The sequence below is a fragment of the Candoia aspera genome, chromosome 11, assembly GCF_035149785.1.
Source record: "Candoia aspera isolate rCanAsp1 chromosome 11, rCanAsp1.hap2, whole genome shotgun sequence".
NCBI classification, from domain to species: domain Eukaryota; kingdom Metazoa; phylum Chordata; class Lepidosauria; order Squamata; family Boidae; genus Candoia; species Candoia aspera.
Genome location: NC_086163.1, coordinates 4458269 through 4478603, shown reverse-complemented (window position 1 = coordinate 4478603; position 20335 = coordinate 4458269). Strand labels below are relative to the sequence as shown.

The 20335-nt window shown below is 45.7% G+C and overlaps 1 protein-coding gene across 1 annotated transcript in view; it reads left to right on the top strand.

Moving 5' to 3' along the window:
• Window positions 1-20335, top strand: part of CPNE2 (copine 2) — a 117761-nt gene that overhangs the window by 63482 nt on the left and 33944 nt on the right. Inside the window, exons 5-6 of the mRNA XM_063312712.1 lie at window positions 13903-13974; window positions 16197-16280. Coding sequence (XP_063168782.1) covers window positions 13903-13974; window positions 16197-16280 — 156 coding nt within the window. The remainder of the gene's footprint in view (window positions 1-13902; window positions 13975-16196; window positions 16281-20335) is intronic.

Sequence of the window (20335 nt, the reverse complement as noted above, 5' to 3'; positions counted from 1 at the left end):
AATATCATTCCCTCAAGTGAGCAGTCTGGCTTTATTTCCTGGAGGATGGGCTGGTTTGATCTTCTTGCAGTCCAAGGCCCGCTCAGAATTTTCCTCCAACACCACAGCTCAAAAGCATCGATCTTCCTTCTCTCAGCCTTCCTTATGGTCCAGCTCTCGCAGCCATATGTTACTACGGGGAACACCATTGCTTTAACTATGCGGACCTTTGTTGTCAGTGTGGTGTCTCTGCTCTTAACTATTTTATCGAGATTTGTCATTGCTCTTCTCCCAAGGATTAAATGTCTTCTGATTTCCTGACTGCAGTCAGCATCTGCAGTAATCTTCGCACCTAGGAATACAAAGTCTTTCACTGCTTCTACATTTTCTCCCTCTATTTGCCAGTTATCAACCAAGCTGGTTGCCATAATCTTGGTTTTTTCGAGGTTTAGCTGCAAGCCAGCTTTTGCACTTCCTTCTTTCACCTTCATCATAAGACTCCTCAGTTCCTCTTCACTTTCAGCCATCAAAGTGATATCATCTGCATATCTGAGATTGTTAATGTTTCTTCCAGTGATTTTAACTCCAGCCTTGGATTCCTCAAGCCCAGCATGTCGCATGATGTGTTCTGCGTACAAGTTGAATAGGTAGGGTGAGAGTATACAGCCCTGCCGTACTCCTTTCCCAATCTTAAACCAGTCCGTTGTTCCGTGGTCTGTCCTTACTGTTGCTACTTGGTCGTTATACAGATTCTTCAGGAGGCATACAAGATGACTTGGTATCCCCATACCGCTAAGAACTTGCCACAATTTGTTATGGTCCACACAGTCAAAGGCTTTAGAATAGTCAATCAAACAGAAATAGATGTTTTTCTGAAACTCCCTGGCTTTTTCCATTATCCAGCGGATACTGGCAATTTGGTCTCTAGTTCCTCTGCCTTTTCTAAACCCAGCTTGTACATCTGGCAATTCTCGCTCCATGAATTGCTGAAGTCTACCTTGCAGGATCTTGAGCATTACCTTACTGGCATGGGAAATGAGTGCCACTGTTCGATAGTTCGAACATTCTTGAGTGTTTCCCTTTTTTGGTATGGGGATATAAGTTGATTTTTTCCAGTCTGATGGCCATTCTTGTGTTTTCCAAATTTGCTGGCATATAGCATGCATTACCTTGACAGCATCATCTTGCAAGATTTTGAACAGTTCAGCTGGGATGCCGTCGTCTTCTGCTGCTAACAAGGGGATTGACACAATATTCCCTAAAGAAGAATTATTAGCAATGCTTCTTAAGGCCCATTCAACCTCAGTCTTTGATTCCATATCCCGAGCTAAATTGTGGGAAAAACTAGTCTTAAATTAGCCACTAATTCATAACCCTAGAGTGCTCTGTACTGACAGACATACTAACCTTTATGCTCCCTTATAACCATCTAGTGCTCCTACCCCACCTTTTAGATTCTTTTAGTTTTCTATATATACTTTCTGTTTTAATATATTTTTATATCTTCTAGCTTCTCATAATCTTTATGTATCTTCTGTGCTTTTTAATTGACTGTATGCTGGTCTATGACTGTAATAAAGATTTGATTGATGGATTGATTTCCCTTTGCATTCTACATGGGTATAAAAGTATTGGAAATATCTGCACATATCCAGGCCATGGAGATGATGTCAATAGGAGTTTCTGCTTGTTTCAGGGGCTATGATTGTAGATTCCCTGAGATGGAACAGATAGAAGCTTTTGACCCACAGACTTGCCCATAGCTCAGTATGCTTGATGAGCCACGCAAAAATATGTCCCTAAGAAAGAAGAGTGGGAGGCCCAATTCCGATTTATAGCACTGATTGTGGAAAATGCAAGAAATAACCATTTTTAAAAACATACGGAAGATCCATCTGGCTGCTTAAATTTCAGTGAGCTGGAAGATGGTTGCTTTGCTATTTCTGTGGACGGTCTTAATGAGGCCTTATTTATGTGCATTACTGATCTCAGGTTTGGCCATAACAGAATTTAGCTTTCCAGCTCTTCTGCTATTGGGATCAGCTTTCTTCTGCTACAAGGGACCGTTGATGAGGAAACCTTTAGCCTTGGGAGGGGTGTGGAGTCTCTGGCTGACATCTGGGCCAATCTTGCTCTCCAGATGTGTTGGAGGGCTGTGTGTCCTGGCTGTGTGTCCCAACACATTTGGGGGGATTCAGGTTGGGGAATATTGTGTCAATCCCCTTGTTAGCAGGACTTCAGGATTTCAAAGGAGTAGAGCTGCACAGGTGCAACAGTAATTTGGGGGTAGAAAGGGGAGAGAACGGGAAACGGTGATGGCAGAGGGAAGTGAAATGCAGAAAGTACAGGCAGTGGCAGTGAGTTCACAGGATCATTCACCCCAAAAAAGAGGTTGCTGTTTAGCAACCATCTGGATCTTACGGGCCTTCCATTTTTCACTTAATCCAAAGGGGGCTGTGTTATACTGCCCATAAATTTGTAGTGGTCTGTGGGAATGACCTTGGGAGACAGAAGGGAGAGCCACAGACTGGACAACCAGTGTGTAAAAAGTATCTCAGCCCACAGGAGGAGGAAGGGCATGGGAAACATTTCAGACGGGACACACACACACCCCGGTTTTCTGGAGAGCAAAAGGAAAGGAAGGGAGAAATGCTTTCAGTCCTGCAAGATTCTGTTAATGTAGCAATAAAGACTGTAAGGTTACATTAGCAGAATGTACTCCTGGTACTCCTGGATGGGCTTCTTGTCTGGATTACCTGTCAGGGCTAACAAAATTCCTCTTTAGCAGTTGTGCAGTTTGGCCTTTGTGAGTAAGGTGTCTGCCTTGGCTGATCTCAGAAGCTAAGCAGGGCTGGATGGGATTGCCCAGGAGATCCTAGGGACCTGGGCTAACCTGGGAAGCCGAAGAAACATCCCTGAAGGAGCCATGGAAGACCTCTTCCCTATGTTGCGGAGAAAACTGGATGGATGAATTTATATAGCCACGGAGGGTTGAGATGATTTAAGGAGGTGCTTTGTAAAAAGTGTGTGTGTAGGGGCTGTATGTGAAAGGAGCGGTTGTGGAAGAAGCTAAGATGGGGTCTGTGGCTGCTCATGATGCAGATTACAGCTTGCTCTGATTTGACTGTCACCCGCTGAGTAGTAAACCAGGTGTGCTGCTGTTGCCACTGAACACTCTCTCATGTCCATTTGGCCTCCCTCTGCACTCAGTTGGTCAGCAATCAAGCAGCAAACGTTGCAAAGGAATTATCTCCGTGGATTGGAGAGGAATCAGGCCAATGCTTGAAGGGACGAAGTGTTGCCAGCTGGGCAGATTGCAAATGGCTTGGCTAGGGAGGGCGCGGGCACTCTCTCCCAGCTGAAGGAGGCCTTCTCTGGGGGCCAGGAAGAAATGGGGGGCGGGGAGGAGGAGCCTTGGCTGCATTTGATGAAAGGGAAGAGGGGCAGGCCAACTGGGTTTAATGAAAAGAGCTTTTGTGGGCATGCAATGCATAACAACTTGATTCATTGCACAGCTGACTTTGGGGAATTTGCACCGTTAGTAGGAATGAAGGCGTTGCAGCGTCCCACCGAAGGTGTTGGCTTGAAGTTTTGCTCCACGCCTCTCCAGATTGAAACAGAAGGATTTGCAGAGTCTTGCACGCAAGGCAGCTGTCCAGATGCTCACTGAGCACATGTAATTTCAACGCCTCTTCTGCTCTCATCTTGAGCTAGATAAGCCTTCAAAGAAAAAATATCTTCAGGAGGATCTTGGATTTCTGACAGCTCTTCCTCTAAAACATGGGACCAATTCAGCAGAAGATCTGCTCTGGTTCAAGGCAAACATGGAATGGTGCCATCCAGTTTTTTATTTCCACTTTAATTGTTTTGCCCTCTGAGCACTCCCCCCCCCCCCCATCCCAAACAGCTTCTATTTTAGTGGTTTGCTGCTCCAGGCTAGCAGGAGTTCAAATGGAGACTTTTCTTTTCTGGAAAAATGAAAGGATTCAGAGGCAAGAACTGTTTAATTTCTTTATGCTCTCTCTTTCCAGATGACTCCATAATGAGCCCGCTTCCCCCCCACCCCTCAAAAAAGCAACATAACATCAAGTAATAATGTGTAACGATAAAACAGCATGGCATAAAGAATGAAAAATTGGGTGCCTTTTTTAGACCAGGCCCAAAAGGTCACTTCATTCTTTTTTAATTAGCCTTAAATACAGTTAATAGCTTTACTCTCCAGGCACGCATTGAATATTCCCCCCCCCCCACTTCTGTCCCTTGAGGGTTACAATTCGGCAGACTGCCAGGACCCCATCTGAGTCTTTCACAGGCTGCGGGCAGAGCTGAGATACTGGCTGAGGCTCTGTCGGTTAGACAGATCTTGGCTTAATTGCAGCCAGAGGCCTGCTCCAGTGGCTCCCCCCAGGAGAAGGAGAGTTGGCATTGAAAATGGTTGTGAACTGGGCAGGGGCGACGGGGAAGCTGGATTTGAGAGAATTTGCACTTGAAATTCCTTCCTGGCCAGGTGACGGCTTTGGCGTGACTGTGCCCGAGTCAGCTGCCAGGTGAGTCACTGGCAGGCCGGCTGGACAGAAGCGGGCAGCTAAGTGGCAATCTGCTTAGAGGCTGCCCGTGCTCAAATGAGGCAGCGCAGCTGGGTAGCTGCCAGTGCATGTAGGTGGCTTGAATTGTGTGCGAGGCCGGCACTGCCAGGGCAAGCGAGGCGAGCAGAGGCTGGCAAAGCACCCACCTCCTCCGGCTCAGGCTGCGCTTTCTGTGGGGCTGCCACAGATCTTGCCATAACCACCCACTTCATCCGGTCTCGGTCGCCATGTGGCTCCCACAGCATGAAGAACTCAGTTTGACCTGCTGAGCGCTTGGATGCTGGATCAGATGGCCTTGCGAAAGGCCTCTGGCAAGCACGGAGCTGCACGTGGTGGTGCCTGGGGGTCTGCTCTGATTTGGGGAGTTCAGAGTACACGGATGTGGAATCTCAGAGATCCTTCCTGAAGCCATTTATGAATGCTCCCATGGATTGATTATTTGCTGTCAGGTTAGTTATGCCTCTCAGCAAGCACATAGATAGACCAGGATGATCTGTCCCCCAACCTGGTCCTTCAGGTCTTCCAGTGATGCCCCCACCCCCATTGAGTCCATCCCCTTTGATGCTGGTCACCCTCTTCTTCTCTTTCCTTCCACCTTTCCCAACATTAGAGCCTTCTCCAGAAACCTAGCTCTTTGCATTATATGTCTAAACTAGATAGATGATAGATAGACGATAGATAGATAGATAGATAGATAGATAGATAGATAGATAGATAGATAGACAGACAGACAGACAGACAGACAGAGATTAGATGTACCATTGCATGGATAGACCTTTTCCAGGATGATCTATCTCCAACCTGGTCTTCCAATCACCTCTTTAACTAAGTCCATCGCCCTTGCTGCTGGTCACCCTGTTCTTCTCTTTCCTTCCACCTTCCCCAGCATTGTGGACTTCAAGAGAGCTGGGCCTTTGCATTATGTGTTCAAGATAGGCAGACAGATAAATGGTGTACTTTCAACTGGAGACCACATGGATAGACCCTTTTTTTTCACGATGATCTGGTCTCTCAGGACCCATCACTGCTGTAATTGAGTCTGTCCACCTTGCTGCTGGTCGTCGTCGTCTTGTCTTTCTTTCCATCCTGCCCAGAATGTGCCAGGAATATAATAATTAGAGCCTGCTCATTTGTGACAAATTGTCCCATGGGGCATGAGAAGAATCCTGGTTTTTCTGATATCAGTTCGCAGTCTGGTTCTGCTCAGCACAAAAAGCTGGGTTTGTTTAACATCAATTGATTAGTTTGGCAATGAAGCAAGGATAGAAACTGCTAGTGTGCTGAGAGAGCATGTTTGGCAAATCATAATTCCGCAAGGAGTCAGACCCAAAAACAAACACATTGCATTACAGCTTAGAGAGATGTTTGGACCAAGGCTGTGGAAATCAGAGGTCAAAACCAAGGGTTTCTTGCTTGCAGTCCTGGGCACCCATCCCAAGCCTTTTGAAATACATTAGCTGAATTCATTGATGATCTAACATTTTAATATATTTTTACTTTCCAGGCTTAATGGTGACTGAACTCTATTCATTCTCAGTTGCCTTGGGATTCTTTGGGCTCAGTTTCTTTACCAATTAAACAAAGAAAAGCAGCCGAAGGATCTGGCATGCTGGCTTTTGCAGCCAATGCTCCATGGACCAGTTTTGCTCTCCCCAAAGTTGCTTATTTTTCAGAGGAAGTTGGAGATTTTGGCTAGCCAGTGCTCCAGACCAAGGGCTGCTAAGATGTTGCCTGTGAAGATGGAGAGACAGCAGTATCAAGGGAAGATAAAGTTGGCTAACTTTCTAGCAATTCCTGGCCCAGGAAACAGCTTTCTGAAATCACCAAATGCCAACACCCAGGGAGGATCTGGTCTTTGACAGAGATGCAGGATTTTCTAAGAACTCTGTCTACACTATGATCACTATGGGTTAGTAGGACAGCATGCCAGACTGACGGCTTTGTTTTCCTGCAGACTGGTTTAATTACCAAAGAGATCATAAACATTGCAGCGTTTGGCAAAACCTGGCAGCGTTTCATGGGACTTCTCCTCCTTCCTGTAACTGCTAACCCATCACTTCCCTTAAACCCTAAGCCTGCTTTCCATTCTTTGTCTCTAGTGCATTTTTTTTTTAGAAAAAAAAAGTCTTTAGAAAGCTGCTTCCTCCTCCTTTTTAATGTAAGCATTCTTGATGAATGTCACGTCTGCAAGTCTCCGTTACCAGATCCTGGGACGATGGATGTTTGATTGGGGAAAGGTGAATACTGAGCAGCCTTTATCTGAAACTTGCGTTTGCTGAAGGCCCTGATTGCTTCCAATTGAATTCTTGGCATGATTCTCTAACATCTCTACTCTGTAATGCAAACACCCTGCATGAACAGTTTACAGTCCGATCTTCTACTGTGCCTCGAATGATGCTGGCATTGATACAAGACAGGCTAGGCTCCCATTTTCCAGTGCTTGCTGTTACCTTCCCAGGGCCTGCTGGTTGAATTTATTCAGTGTTGCTGTCTTCAACCTGGGCATGCTGGCTGGATGCTCTGGAGCAGGGTTGCTCAACCAGGGCTCTGCGAGAGGTCCCCAGGGGTTCCCTGGGAGATCACGATGTATTTTAAAAACTATTTCAAATCTGGGCAACTTCACATGACAGAGGTCAGTTTCATTCTATATTTTTAGTTTAAGAACACCGTTAGGGCATATCTACAGGCCTACCCATGAAACGAATATAATAATTTTGTAATTTCTGCCCTATCTTTGAGCCTGAATGTGCAGGGGTTTCCCAAGGCCTGAGAAATATTTCAAGGGTTCCTCCGGGGTCAAACGGTTGAGAAAGGCTGCAGTGGAGATTGTAGTATCAGCATCTAGACAAAGCAAGTTGGAGAAGGCTGGTGGAATGTTTCTTTGCCCTGAACAGGTGCTGTTCAGAACACAGAAGCGACTTGGTTCCAGGCACAGTGGGTGGGAAAGAAGTGGTGCCAAATCTTTTGCAAATGTTCCCCACGGTATCTCTGCTTTTGACTGCAATAGCAGGGTGGCAAAGCTTGCAGGCAGGCAAAAGGTTGCGTTCTCTGGCTGGTGTTTCTAGCATTTGATTTTTAAATGAGAGCCTTGATTTCAGGGGTAGGAAAACTGGAACAGCAGCTCTGTGGCCACCCACACCGTAGAACCAAATGTAGACCTAAACTGCATTTGCGGAGAATCGATGGGAACCGAGAGGACCTCAGCAACAATTTTGATTGCTTTGTGGATAGTCATCTATAGAATCAAAATGTAGTTTAGCAGTTGTTTCTGGTGTTATTCCACAGCGCCTCAGGTTTGTTTATTGTTAACACTATTCCGGAAGTATGCTTATTTAGATTTTAAAGCCTTCCTTAGCGAAAAGGGGGCTGAGATAAAATCTGGAGGAGTGTCGACTGTAAAGGATCAGAACCTCAGATTGCCTCCCTCTGCTGGTGCCAGTGTCATGTTTGACCCTGATTGGCACACAAGCTGCTACTTGCAAACAGACTTCAAATCATGGTTTTCTGTCCTGGTTTATTTCTGGTCTTCCGTAATTTAAACATTTTAGGTATAGCGTTTAGAACACAGCTCCCGTTTGCATCTCTGTATAGATCAACAGAGTTTTTCAGTCAATTATACTAGTGACATTTTGGGTGCAGTCCAGATGATTCTACTACTGTGCAACTAGCTCAAACACAGATTTTTACCAAGATGTCGGCGTCTTCCATTTGTAACCCTCCCCTGTTTTTCCCTGGTGCGGTTCATCCTTTTGCAGATAGAAAATCCATGAAGGAAGTAAAAGCTGAGTACCTTTTTTTTTTAATTGGTGAACTGGGAGCCGGCGAAATAAGGGGCTCAGGATATTTGGACCCCCTCCGTATGAGTCTGTGTACTCAATCCAAGACAAGTTTGCTTTCTAATTTCAGCTTTTCTTCTACTGAACAATGGAAGAAGAGAAAAAGTCGATTCCCAGCTGATCTTGGGTCATTTCCACCAGCAAAAGCTCTGTGACTCACTGCTTTTATGCAGGTCGTTTTGAAAGCAAATACTGGCTCATAGGGAAAAGTTATTTTCAGCCCTGGCCGATGTCATTCTCTTTATCTGTCTCTCTGTCCCCACCCACCCACTCGCATTTTCCAGGCGAGATCTGGAAGAGGAGGGGAATTCTTAGAGACCAGCTGTGTATACAAGCAAACCAACACTTCAATAGCCCTGACTGCAGCCTTCAGATGTCTTGGGCTAGAGTTCCCATCATCCATGATTAACTGGAGTGATGGGAAGTGGGGTCCTGATTGGGGGGAAGCAGCCTGCAAGACTAAGGTATGGAGGAACACCTTCCTCGGGACTAACCAAAACGGCTCAAGAATCTGCAAGATTGTAAGTTCTAAAGAACTTGAAAGCTTGCACCATCTTTTATGCAATGTTGCGTCGGCCTCGATAAAGGTATCATGCAGCGCTGGACCTTGGATTTTTTTTTTTTAATGGACTGGTACAACTACTGTCGCTTTTGTGTGCTCTGAAAGATGGACACATTGGATGGTCACCAGAACGTGATGAAATGGTTGGCCGTCTAGGATACTTTGTGTCCTGCTAATGTGTTCGTCTTCAAAGTGCATGAGCCTCTGTTATTTTTCAGGCAAGAAAAATCTCCCCATTTATTTCATCAGCCTCTCTTTTGCTCGTAACGTTCACATTTCCCCCCTATTTTTTTCTTTGCTTGGAAGCAAACGTGTGGGAATAAAAAGGAAGCAGCAGTGTGAGAATTCAGTGTCTTTAAAGAAAATAGTCCAAATGATGCCAAGAAAAGATAAATTATGGAAACTTAAGTCATTTGCACAAATTGAACAGAGCACTCAGACTGCTTCTCAATCTGTGCCTGCCAACATCTTTTATTCAGTTGTCCAATTAGGTCTTAATTTTGTCCAAAGAAACTAAGATATCCAAGCTATATGTGGCTCAAACCCCCAATTTTAACCCACACTCCAACCTGCAGGGTAGGTTAGCTTCTTTTTATTTATTACTAATGTTTCTGCGCTGTTCCATCCCAACCAGCAAATCATAAACAAAAACAGCAAAAAACAACCCACAATATCACCATAATGGCACCGTCTACCAGGGCCCCCCAAACCAAGAGTCTCCTAAACACGCAATCCCAGGGCCATGTTTTCATGTCCGTGCAGAAACTTCTCAAGGACATATGCCATGCATATGAAGGCAGACTCTTCCTTGTGTTCGCAAGATGATGCCTCACTCAAGGTCATCCCATGCCTGTGCTCACACAATAAGCTTGACCGGGCCTGTGAAAGAACCTGGGGCTGCATCTGCACTATATGCTGGCCATGGTTAATGTTAAGCAAGGTTTGTTTCTTCGTGGCCCTGGGAAAGCTAGAACAATGCCCAGAGCCATCAGCCAGAGGAAGTGCAGTGTATGAAGGCAATGGTCAGGCCCCACATAGAGCAAGAATTACAGATTTCAAGCAGGTCTCTTTCCATATAGTCTTGGGACGAAGACAGAATCTTGGAACCTGCAAGAGGAATTTCCCAGCCTCGTTTATAGGGAGTTCATTAAGGCAGAGCCTCTCCAAATTATTTGAAATGCTTCTTCCCAGAGTTGTTGTTTATGAGATCACCTACCAATGGACTCTCTTTCGGTTGCTTCTATCTTCCAATCAGGGCCGCAACTGGGGGGGGGGGGGCAAGCAGGGCTTGTGCCCCGGGCACCGCACTGGGGGTGTGTGTGCCAAAATGGGCACGGATTCCATGTTTGACACAGAGCCTAGTTGCGGCCCTGCTTCCAATGATGGCCAGTTTGGTGTAGTGGTTAAGACACTGGGCTAGAAACTAGGAAACTGGGAGTTCTAGTCCCGCCTTAGGCACAAAGCCAGCTGGGTGACCCTGGGCCAGTCATTTTCTCCTAGGAAGGAGGCAATGGCAAACCACTTGGAAAAGACTTGCCAAGAAAATTGCAGGGACTTGTCCAGGCAGTCTCCAAGAATCAGACATGATTGAACAGATAAAAAAATCTTCCAGTCTCCCTGTAATCTCTCCCAAAAAAGTCACTAGGAGTTGAGCTTGACTTCAAGGGGGCTTTCCTTTTTACCTCCCGTTGTGAATGTCGCCCCTTGGGTCCGACAGCCACAGGACTCCAGGCTGTCAAATCTGGTATCCACTTCTTCCCAGGGAGGAATACTTTCTCCGTGACATAAAGAGAGATTCCCCCAATTCCCTCCCCACCACCATATAGGATATAGGGAAACACTTTTGGTCACATTAAGTCTTTAGAGGAAAGTGGAGAAGCCGTGGACCCAGGCTGAGAAAAGAGGGGAACACTATTGTTCCCCAGGGTCTCAGGTTAAAGTTGGAATTTTCATGAAAAACGGAACTCCAGGTAAAAGGAAGCAGAGGGTTTTTAAATAAGGCGATTTCTGTAGAAATGGTAAATGCATTCGTGCCAGAAATTTGCACTGAGTGTTTCTTTTTCTGTGTACTGCTCTGTCAAGTTGAATATTCTTATTTCTTGGTACGCAATAGACAACTGAGTGTATAATCTTAGCCTTGCATTAGATTCTTCTGACTGGGCAGGAGGAAATTAATTCTATTTGTAATCTTCCGGTGGTCTGTGCATTAAATTGCATCCTTTTCTTTCTCACAGGGAGAAAACCTTCAGGTGTAGCACTCCCTAGAGCAGAGTTTCTCCACCTCAGCAACTTTAAGAGGGGTGGACTTCAATGCTGAGAATTCCCCATCCAGCGTGAAGTTGCTGAGGTGGAGACACACTCCGGTAAAGGATAGGTGGTCTCGTGGTCTGCCTGGAACATCTCTGAAATAAATTTAGGGCTTTTCGTTTTGTCTTTCTTTAAAAAAATGTTTTGTTTAACCTTGGTGAGCTTGGCCTGTCTCAAGGAGAAAAGGAAGAGCTGAACTAGAACAAGAGAAGAACCTCCTGCCACATTGTCCTCTCTGCAAAGTGGCTGGGAGGCAGCATTATTGAGATGATTTCCTTTCTTTCAGTTTTTGCCTTTTAATTGCAAGAAAGGTAGCACGGTGCATATGAGAATCATATCTCTTTCACATACCAGGCTTAGGGGAAGATACCAGGTGTCACACTCCCCGATGAAATGTCCCCAGAACATCTTATCAGACTCGCATCCACCTTCGTGCAACCCGTGTCAACCTGCGAGTCGCCAGCCAGGAGGGGGAGACGGACTGGAGTGTGAATTGTGTTGTTTGGATTAGATGCCCTGCACCCCAAGGTCATAGAGAGAGAAACCGTTCTGGCCATCTGCTGGCACGGGGAGGAGGGGTGCATTCTTAAGCAGGCAGTGGGGTGGGGGACTGGAAGTTTGTGATTTTAAATTGTAGAACGCGTGGGAAATGCCATTTGCAACTTTTAACTTGTACTGGACGCTTCGCTTGATTAAACAGATTTATAGGCAGCCGCTTAGGAGTCGTGATTGAATGAAAGCTCAACTGGACAGTCACTGACACCAGGTGTGGTGGCATTCTGGGGAATTCTGGGAGTTGAAGTCCACACATCTTGAAGTTGCCAAGGTTAAGAAACACTGCTCTAGAGGATAGGGGATGGGAGTGGGACGCTGCCAAGCCATTACCTTAAAGCCAGAGGCAACACCAGGTATGAAGGGCTTTTGGGAGAGGAGGGTTGAGACCTACAGCTTTCCACTTTATGGGCCTAACCATTCTTTTATACCTCCAGTCAGAGTGCACTAAATAAAAATGCTTTTAGATGGAATTCTGGTGCACCACGGAGGATTGGGAGCCCCACCCTCCCCAAAATTTCAGAGATAAGAACAGGAGTATGCATTGGAGGTTTGAAGTATTGAACCAAGTGTTGTCTGAATGCCGCGCGTGTACATTCCACGCTACTAAAGCCGTCCACTCACCTTCCTCGGAAGCACATTCCTTGCCACTTCCTAAGAAAGAAGAATATAGGGCACACTGTTTCTGCTCCTTCTCCCTACATTTTCATTTGGAGAAGGGAGGTCAAGCGGCTTTGGGATGAAAGTGATGTAATGGGATGTGGGAATGACCTGGGGAGACGGGGGGAAGAGCCGTAGCCAGGCAAATGGTCGGGTAAGAGGCAGCTGAGCCCACAGAAGGAATATGAGCATGGGAAACATCTTAGAAGGGACCCTCGTTAGTTTCTTGGGTTGCCAAGGCAACAGGGGAGAAATGTACTTTCAGACTTGCAAGATTGTGTTAATGTAACCTTGCACAAGTAGAATTAGTTCATCTGGGTGTGCTTCCTCTCTGGACTACCTCGGAAGGCTGACATCAATCTTGCAAGTCTGAAAATGCATTACTCTTTTGATAAGCACTAAGCCATTCAGTCTTCATCTTGGGACTGTTCCTCCTAAATATTTCTGATACAAATGTTAGGTTTCCTCCAAGCCTGCCAGTGTGCTGGATAAATAGTGTCATTTTTAGCTGCTTGTTTGTTTGTTTGTTTACACAGGAGGATCCCTCAAAGCCGCAAACAAAGCATTTCTAGAGCCAGTTTGGTCTAGTGGTGAAGGTGCTGGGCTAGAAACCAGGAGACTGGGAGTTCTAGTCCCACCTTAGGCCTGAAAGCCGGCTGGGTGACCTTGGGCCAGTCCCTCTCTCTCAGCCCAAGAGCCAATCAGGTGTGGTAGGAGAGTTCTAGTCCCGCCTTGGGCATGAAAGCCAGCTGGGTGCCCTTGGGCCAGTCCGTCTCTCTCAGCCCAAGAGCCAATCAGGTGTGGTAGGAGAGTTCTAGTCCCGCCTTAGGCCTGAAAGCCGGCTGGGTGACCTTGGGCCAGCTACTCTCTCTCAGCCCAACTCACCTCACAGGGTGGTTGTTGCGGGGAAAATAGGAGGAGGAAGGAGCCTTAGGTATGTTCGCCACCTTGAGTTATTTATAAAAATAATAAAGGCAGGATAGAAAATAAATGAAATAAATAAAAAATAGATTTCCTCCTTGCCTTTGATCCCCAGAGCAATGACCCTGTGAGGTGGGCTGAGCTAAGAAACCATTTACCTGTCCTTGTTGGTTTATTTCTTAGATTTTTTTAAAAACTGCATTAATCTATAATGACTGTATTAAAGTCACACCAGCAGCATCCAGGACTGTAGCTGGATGTGATCTCCATGCTGAATCAACGACAATGTTTGAAGAAGGTCAGAATAATAATAATAATAATAATTTAAACTTGTATGCGGCCTGACTGTCAATGACTCAGCTCACAATAGACTATTTAATTTGTCCTTTTTTTTCTTTTCTGCTGCTTGATTGTTCTTCCAAGGAAAAGCTTGTTCTTTATCAAGTAGATCACATGCCTGGTTTGCTGAGAATGAGCCATTTTTCTTCTTGCTTTTCAGATAGCAGCCCAAGAGTTGTTGGACAATCGGGTGATCACGCTCAGCATGGCCGGCAGGAAGTTGGATAAAAAGGTGTGTGTTTGGGTCCCCTGCCCCCTTGCTGTACATAATGAGAGCTCCTATATTCCTTGTGGGGTTATGAAAACGTGTAACTATACTGTATATCTTTGCATGAACACCTCTCTTGCTTCCTGCAAAGTCCTGATGTGCATTCCAGGCTGTTGTTTCCACAAAATTTCAGTTTCAGTTGTCTTTCAGTTTAAAGCAACCTACAGGTAGTCCTCGCTTAACGACAATTTGTTTAACAACAGTTCGGAGATACAACAGGGCTCAAAAAGTTACTTAAGACCTGTCTTCGAAGTTATGGCCGTCACACCACCCCTGCGGTCACATGATCGCAATTTGGGCGCTTGGCAACTGGCTTAGATTTACGACCGGTTGCAGCATCCTGCGGTCACGTGATCACGACTTGCAACCTTCCCAGCCAGCTTCTGACAAATTAAATCAATAGGGAACTGCAATTCACTTAACAACCACGGTAAAAATGGTCATAATATCGGGTCTGGTCACGTGATGCTTCGCTTAACGACCAAGACCCCCACACACACTTAAACCGAAGAGAGTCAAGGCAGGGTCACCGTTCTTTCTAATGCCTTCTTCCTTTGCTGGCTTAAATCATGTTTTGTTAACTGCCACAGTTTTTTCTTCAAGGACATCTCTGTGATTCTCCACGGTTTCTTTTCCTTATCTCATTCCTAATATGTTTTTTTACTTACTGTTTCTTACTCTGCTCTGCATAATGTTGCTTACTCCATGAGCAAACAGTGTGAGGGACATAGGTGTCTTTATTTTTTAAATCATTTCAAAAACACACCTCCAGATGCTTCACTGCTGGCTGAGGATGAGAGGTGAGTTGCAATCAACACATCTGCATTCACCAGCTTGGAGACAGCTGCCTTAGTGTGTGTGTGTGTGTGTGTGTGTGTGTGTGTGTGTCCAACCACAGGGGAAATTAGACTTGGTTACTTAATTCAGCAGAGTGGTATTTTCACGTGGCAGCTTAATTATTTGCTATGAAAAGTTTTGATTAAAAATTACTCTGTTCTACTGTTGACAGCTCTCCCGCTTTGTTAGACCCTTCAGGGTAGAAAAGTCATACCCTAAAAATTAACTGCTTAGCTCTTTGTCCCCAGTTGATGCAATTTAGCATAAATAAGTACAAGAAATCAGGATTACAGACTAGACTGGAGCAGGCCCAGGAGAGTGTGAAATTTTTCCAGGGCAAATCCAAAAGTAGCTGATGAAACGTTGAAATTTATTGTAGGGAGAACCAATTAATTCTTTCATTTCTTGGCATCAGTTGCTTATTGTTGCTTTTAAAGGGGTGGGGCAAATATGTTGTAGCAGACCCAGTTGTTTTCTCATACAGCAGTGGGTCTTAAAGTGGTGGTAATTACCCCCAAGGGTAATATGTGGGCACATCCAGGGCGTAATGGAACACTTTGTAATTGCTGGTTTGTGAGTCGAGGATCCGTTCGGGACTGCTGCTGCTGCTGCTGCTGCTGAGACATTTGTGTAAAATAACAAAGTGGTTTTATTTTTTTTCATGGGGGTAATGATATTATTCAAGACTGGGGGAAAAGGGGGCAATTGGGTCAAACAGGCTAAGAAATGCTGTCCTGCAGGGTGAGGAGAAGCGAAAGAGGGAGGCTTCACAATGCCAATGGAGAGCAAATGCCCATCCGTTTCCACTTTTTTCCACTTTCCTTCCGTCTCTTGGGCTGTTTGATTCTGTGTGTGTGTGTGTGTGTGTGTGTGTTCCTTTCTGAAATCAGGAGGATATTCACACCTCTCTCACATTCTGTCACATTTATTCCTTAGACATAGCTGTTGGGCAATTCTTCCAGTCGAGAAAGTGACTGCTGCTCAAGCTGTTCTCTCGTTAAAATCGTTGGGGATTTATATTTGAATTGGTTTTCTTTGATGAATAGGCGGGAGGGATGGGGTTCATAGAAACACCATGGATTGCATCGAGGAAAGACCAAATTGCATTTGGGTAGTCAGGGTGTTTGGAGCTGAGCAGGGGTGCCCACGGGGGGCAGGGGGTGTCATAAAAGACCCTGCCCCCAGTTTACATCGTAGGGAGGATATTACTATTCTCCCTATTATACTACTGGCTAGAAGTTATTTTGTGGGGAGAATATTACGAGAACTGTTTATTGTTGCTTCACTTTGGAAGGACCAAAATGATTTCACCACCTTTAACCTGTTTTTTCTTCTCCTCCCTGTTGCAGGATTTGTTTGGAAAATCAGACCCGTTTTTAGAGTTTTATAAACAAGGGGATGATGGGAAATGGATGCTGGTCCACAGAACAGAGGTAAGTCAGTTGCAGGGGGCGATTTTTGAAGATGATCACTTTGTATAATTTCAGGGCGGGGTGGGGTTCAGCATGATACTAAGGGGTAAGCCAACTGTGTCTCACAGTGAACCAGGAGAGTTTTCTGCATGGATGCCTTCAAAATATTCCAGTTATTACTGGCTGTTGTTAGGTTTTCTAGATATTTGGGGCCACTCCACTGAGTCCAGCTTGTTGACAGTGTGCATGAGCAGAGTGGCTCAGGGCCAGATTACATTTTGTATTTGTCACCCGCTTTTCCTTTGGAAAAACAGGTGAGCAGCTTTCTCCAGGCTGATGTTAAGGGTTTTGCACATGGCCCTTGCAGACCTGCACATAGAAAGAAATCATATTAGCTATACAGGTAGTCCTCACTTAACGACCACAACGGGGACCAGAATTTCAGACGCTAAGTGATGCAGTTGTTAAGTGAATCCAACCCGATTATACGACCATCTTTGCAGCAGTCTTTAAGCGAATCACATGGTCATTAAGCGAACCATGTGGTTGTTAAGCAAATCACGTGGTACCCCATTGATTTTGCTTGCCAGAAACTGGGAAGGTCGAATGGCGATCACGTGACCGTAGGACACTGCAACGGTTGTAAATGCAAACTTGTTGCCAAATGCCCGAATTGCAATCATGTGACCGCGGGGATGCTGTGATGGTCAGAAGTGTGAGGAACAGTCATAAGTAACTTTTTTCAGCGCTATTGTAACTCCGGATGGTCACTAAATGAATGGTCGTTAAGCAAGGACTACCTGTATTTAGTTATGGTTGACACCATGCATATCTTGGGGAGTATGGCTTTCATCAGCCCTTAGCTCAAAGTTGTGTACTTGTATTTTAACAAATGGGTGGCATGTGAGCAAGATGGTGGGGATCTTTTCCCCCATGGTATACAGCAGGCTCAAAGGAACCAGTTCCATATCAGGCCACTGCAGGAATAAGGAGTTATAGTTGGTTTTCCACTCCAGTGCCCTGCAGTTGTTGAGACTACAAGTCCCAGCATTGCCAGCTAGCATGGCTGTCGGACATGTTGCCTGGGAATTCTGGGGGTTGAAGTCCGATCCATCTCTTGGGCATCAAGTTAAAAAAGAAGCTGGAAAGGAAAACTCCTGCCATAGTGCAGAATGTAAATCCGAGCATCCCGAGAGACGGCTGTCCAGCCTCCCGTTGAGCACATCCGGGGAAGGTGGCCGTTCCACCAGCATCTGCTTCCTGTAATTTTGGGCCACGATTCCCTATCCTGCATTTTAGAACAGGGGAAAACAGACTGTGGTCTCCTTCTGTGTGAAACTCCTGTACCTTCGTGAAGAATGCCATCGAATTCTCTTAATCTTTCTGTGGGGTGCCCCTTCCCTATCTGACAAGGTCCTTCTCGTTCATTTTTCCTCAATATTTTTCAAGGGAAGTCTCTTTTAAAAAAAAAATCTATGCACAGCTCTTGATGTAAGAGTCAAAATCCCTGCATCTGGTTGACACATGAAAGAGAGCAGACTTGAAAAGTATCAAATATGGCTCCCCCCCCCACTCCGCATACTTAGCGTGAAGCCTTGTGCTTTTGTTTTAATCCTGTGAACCAGGATACGTGTGTGTGTGTGTGTGTGTCTATTAACAGCAGGTTATTATTCTCTTTGCCACAAATCTTGTCCCCTAGAAGCCCCACTGCTGCAAATCTGTGGCACCATTGCTCACCATTATAATGCAGGAAAAACAGAAAAACAGTAGCACAAAACCAAAAAGAGTTTTGAAAAGCACAAAGAAAAATTTGCACCTCTCCCCACCCCACAGATTCAGGATATCCTGTGGCACCACCCACAGGAAAGACACAGACCCAACCCCTTTGCATCTTTATACCCTGGGGAATCTACTGTGGTGCCACCTCGACTTTTTGGGATGTCCTTGCAGAGGCCCACACTTTGACAGCTGGAACAGGAACATTGTTTTCTTGCAGTTGTTATGATGAATGAACAAGGTGCCGGATTGTGTCATTTAGAGAGAGGCATGGCTTGGTTCACAGGGCGCCTCGCCGAAGGATGAGGCTTGTTTTCATGGTGTATTAAAGCAGCAATACTGCAAGGGACAGTGCCCCCACCTCAGCAGCTAAACCATCCAGGAGCATCCTGCTAAAGTTAACAGCCATTCAGAAGTCAGGACTTGAGTTCCAAAGAGACCAAGCTAGAAGAAAAGAAAGTGCTTCTGTTCAGAAATAGCAGCCCTTCGATCCCCGGGGCCTTTTGTTTCCAAACCTCTGATGCACCCATCGTCACATGGCTTTCAGAGGTTTTCAGCGTGGCTCTTTTTAAAGAAGCCTAAGGGAATCACACATGCACACGCACACCCATCCTGGTTCAGAGGATTAAAACAAAAGCCTTCGGCAGGGCTCCAGAACTGAGAGGCAACTTTGATTAGAAGCAACCCACAAACTATAAAAGGCATTGCATGGACTGCACGATGGCAGCCTTCCGATACATGAAGGGAGATCACAAGGAAGACGGAGTAGATTTCTTCTCCTTTGCACCTGAGAGTAAGACAAGAACCAGATGGAAGCTTAACAGAGGAAGATCCAAATTCAAAATGAGGGATTTCCTGACTGTGAGAGCTCTTGAGCGGTGGGACAGCCTGCCTCCTGATGTTACGGGTGGCCCATCACTGGCACCAGGCAGGGGGTTGGGCTAGAAGACCTCCAAAGCCCCTTCCAAGCCGATGATTTTATGAATTCTAGAGAACTTGAACATTATGCAAATCTTGGGAGAGCGTTTCCTAGCAGACATTATCCAATGAGTTCGGGTTTTTTAAAAAAAAATCAGGGAGTGCTAAATTTAATTGCCAAGAGAGCCTAAAAAATGCCTGGGGAGAGGGCTGTGGGGCCTGAAACTTTGTATCTGTTGCAGCCCCCTAGGGATGTTGTGTGTCTATGTTTTGGACTATTGAATAATGTTGGGAGGATGGGGCAGGATCCAGCACTAGACCTCGGGCCTGGAGAAGGGAGGTCTTTTTTTTGCAATGATCTGGGACAAAGTATCTAATTATTCCCAACAATTTCCTGAGCAGCCTGAAATAATTTCCATCTCGCTTTTGATTACTGCATTATGGTACAACAGATACTTGTTCGAAGAAAATCTCCCCGCCCCCCGCCTTCAAGAATTTAGAAAATATTGGATGGAAAGCATTATGAATGATGAAAAGGCCAACACAGTTTGAGCCTGCATCACTAGCGGTATGGTTTCCAAATCAAGGGAAGGAACAGTTCCTCTGTTCTGGTAGGACTGTGTGCTGAGCGGGACAGGTGCCTCACTTCGTCAAAGATCTGGGTGAAGAGACGCTGCAGAGCTTTATGTACTTTGCATTAGATAATGGCTGCTGATAAAGATTCGGGAGGGCATGATGTGCAGAGCTAGCTGCAAGCTTCCCACCAGCCCTTCAAGGTAGACCAGACTAGGATGCCAGAATTACGAATACTAATACCACTTTATTATAAGGTTACCATAACAGAATCTTGCAAGTCTGAATGCGCTTCCCCCCTCTCTTCTTTTATCTTCACAAGAACTAGGGAGGGTTAAGACTGAGACGCTTTCTCAAATTACATTTCTGCCCCGGACTCAGATTTCTTTTATCTGACTGTGGCCTTGGCTGCGGCTCTTTCTCCTCTTCTTCAAGATTATTCCTGCTGCCCGTTACATGTCCCCATTATCAGCAAAAATGGCACAGGAAGGCGGTTAGAAAAACATTGAAGACATGGGGAGACACTGGTTTTGAAGATGGGAATTCCAGTTGCAGGAATTGTTGTAACCCTTCTTCTCGTTCCATCGTGTTAAACAGAACTCTGTCCATATTTTGCTTGGAAGCAGTGGTGCCTGCAGAGGGCGAGGTCAGAAAAGGCAAGTTGTGGACACGGTATCAGAAGGCAAGCCCCACCCCTTTGGTACGCGTGCAACATGCAAAGGGGGCGGGACTTGCATTGCCATATGGTGTCTACCATCTTGCCTTTCTGGATGCTGCTGTCTGGAAGGAATCGCTCTGGGGTTCAGGCT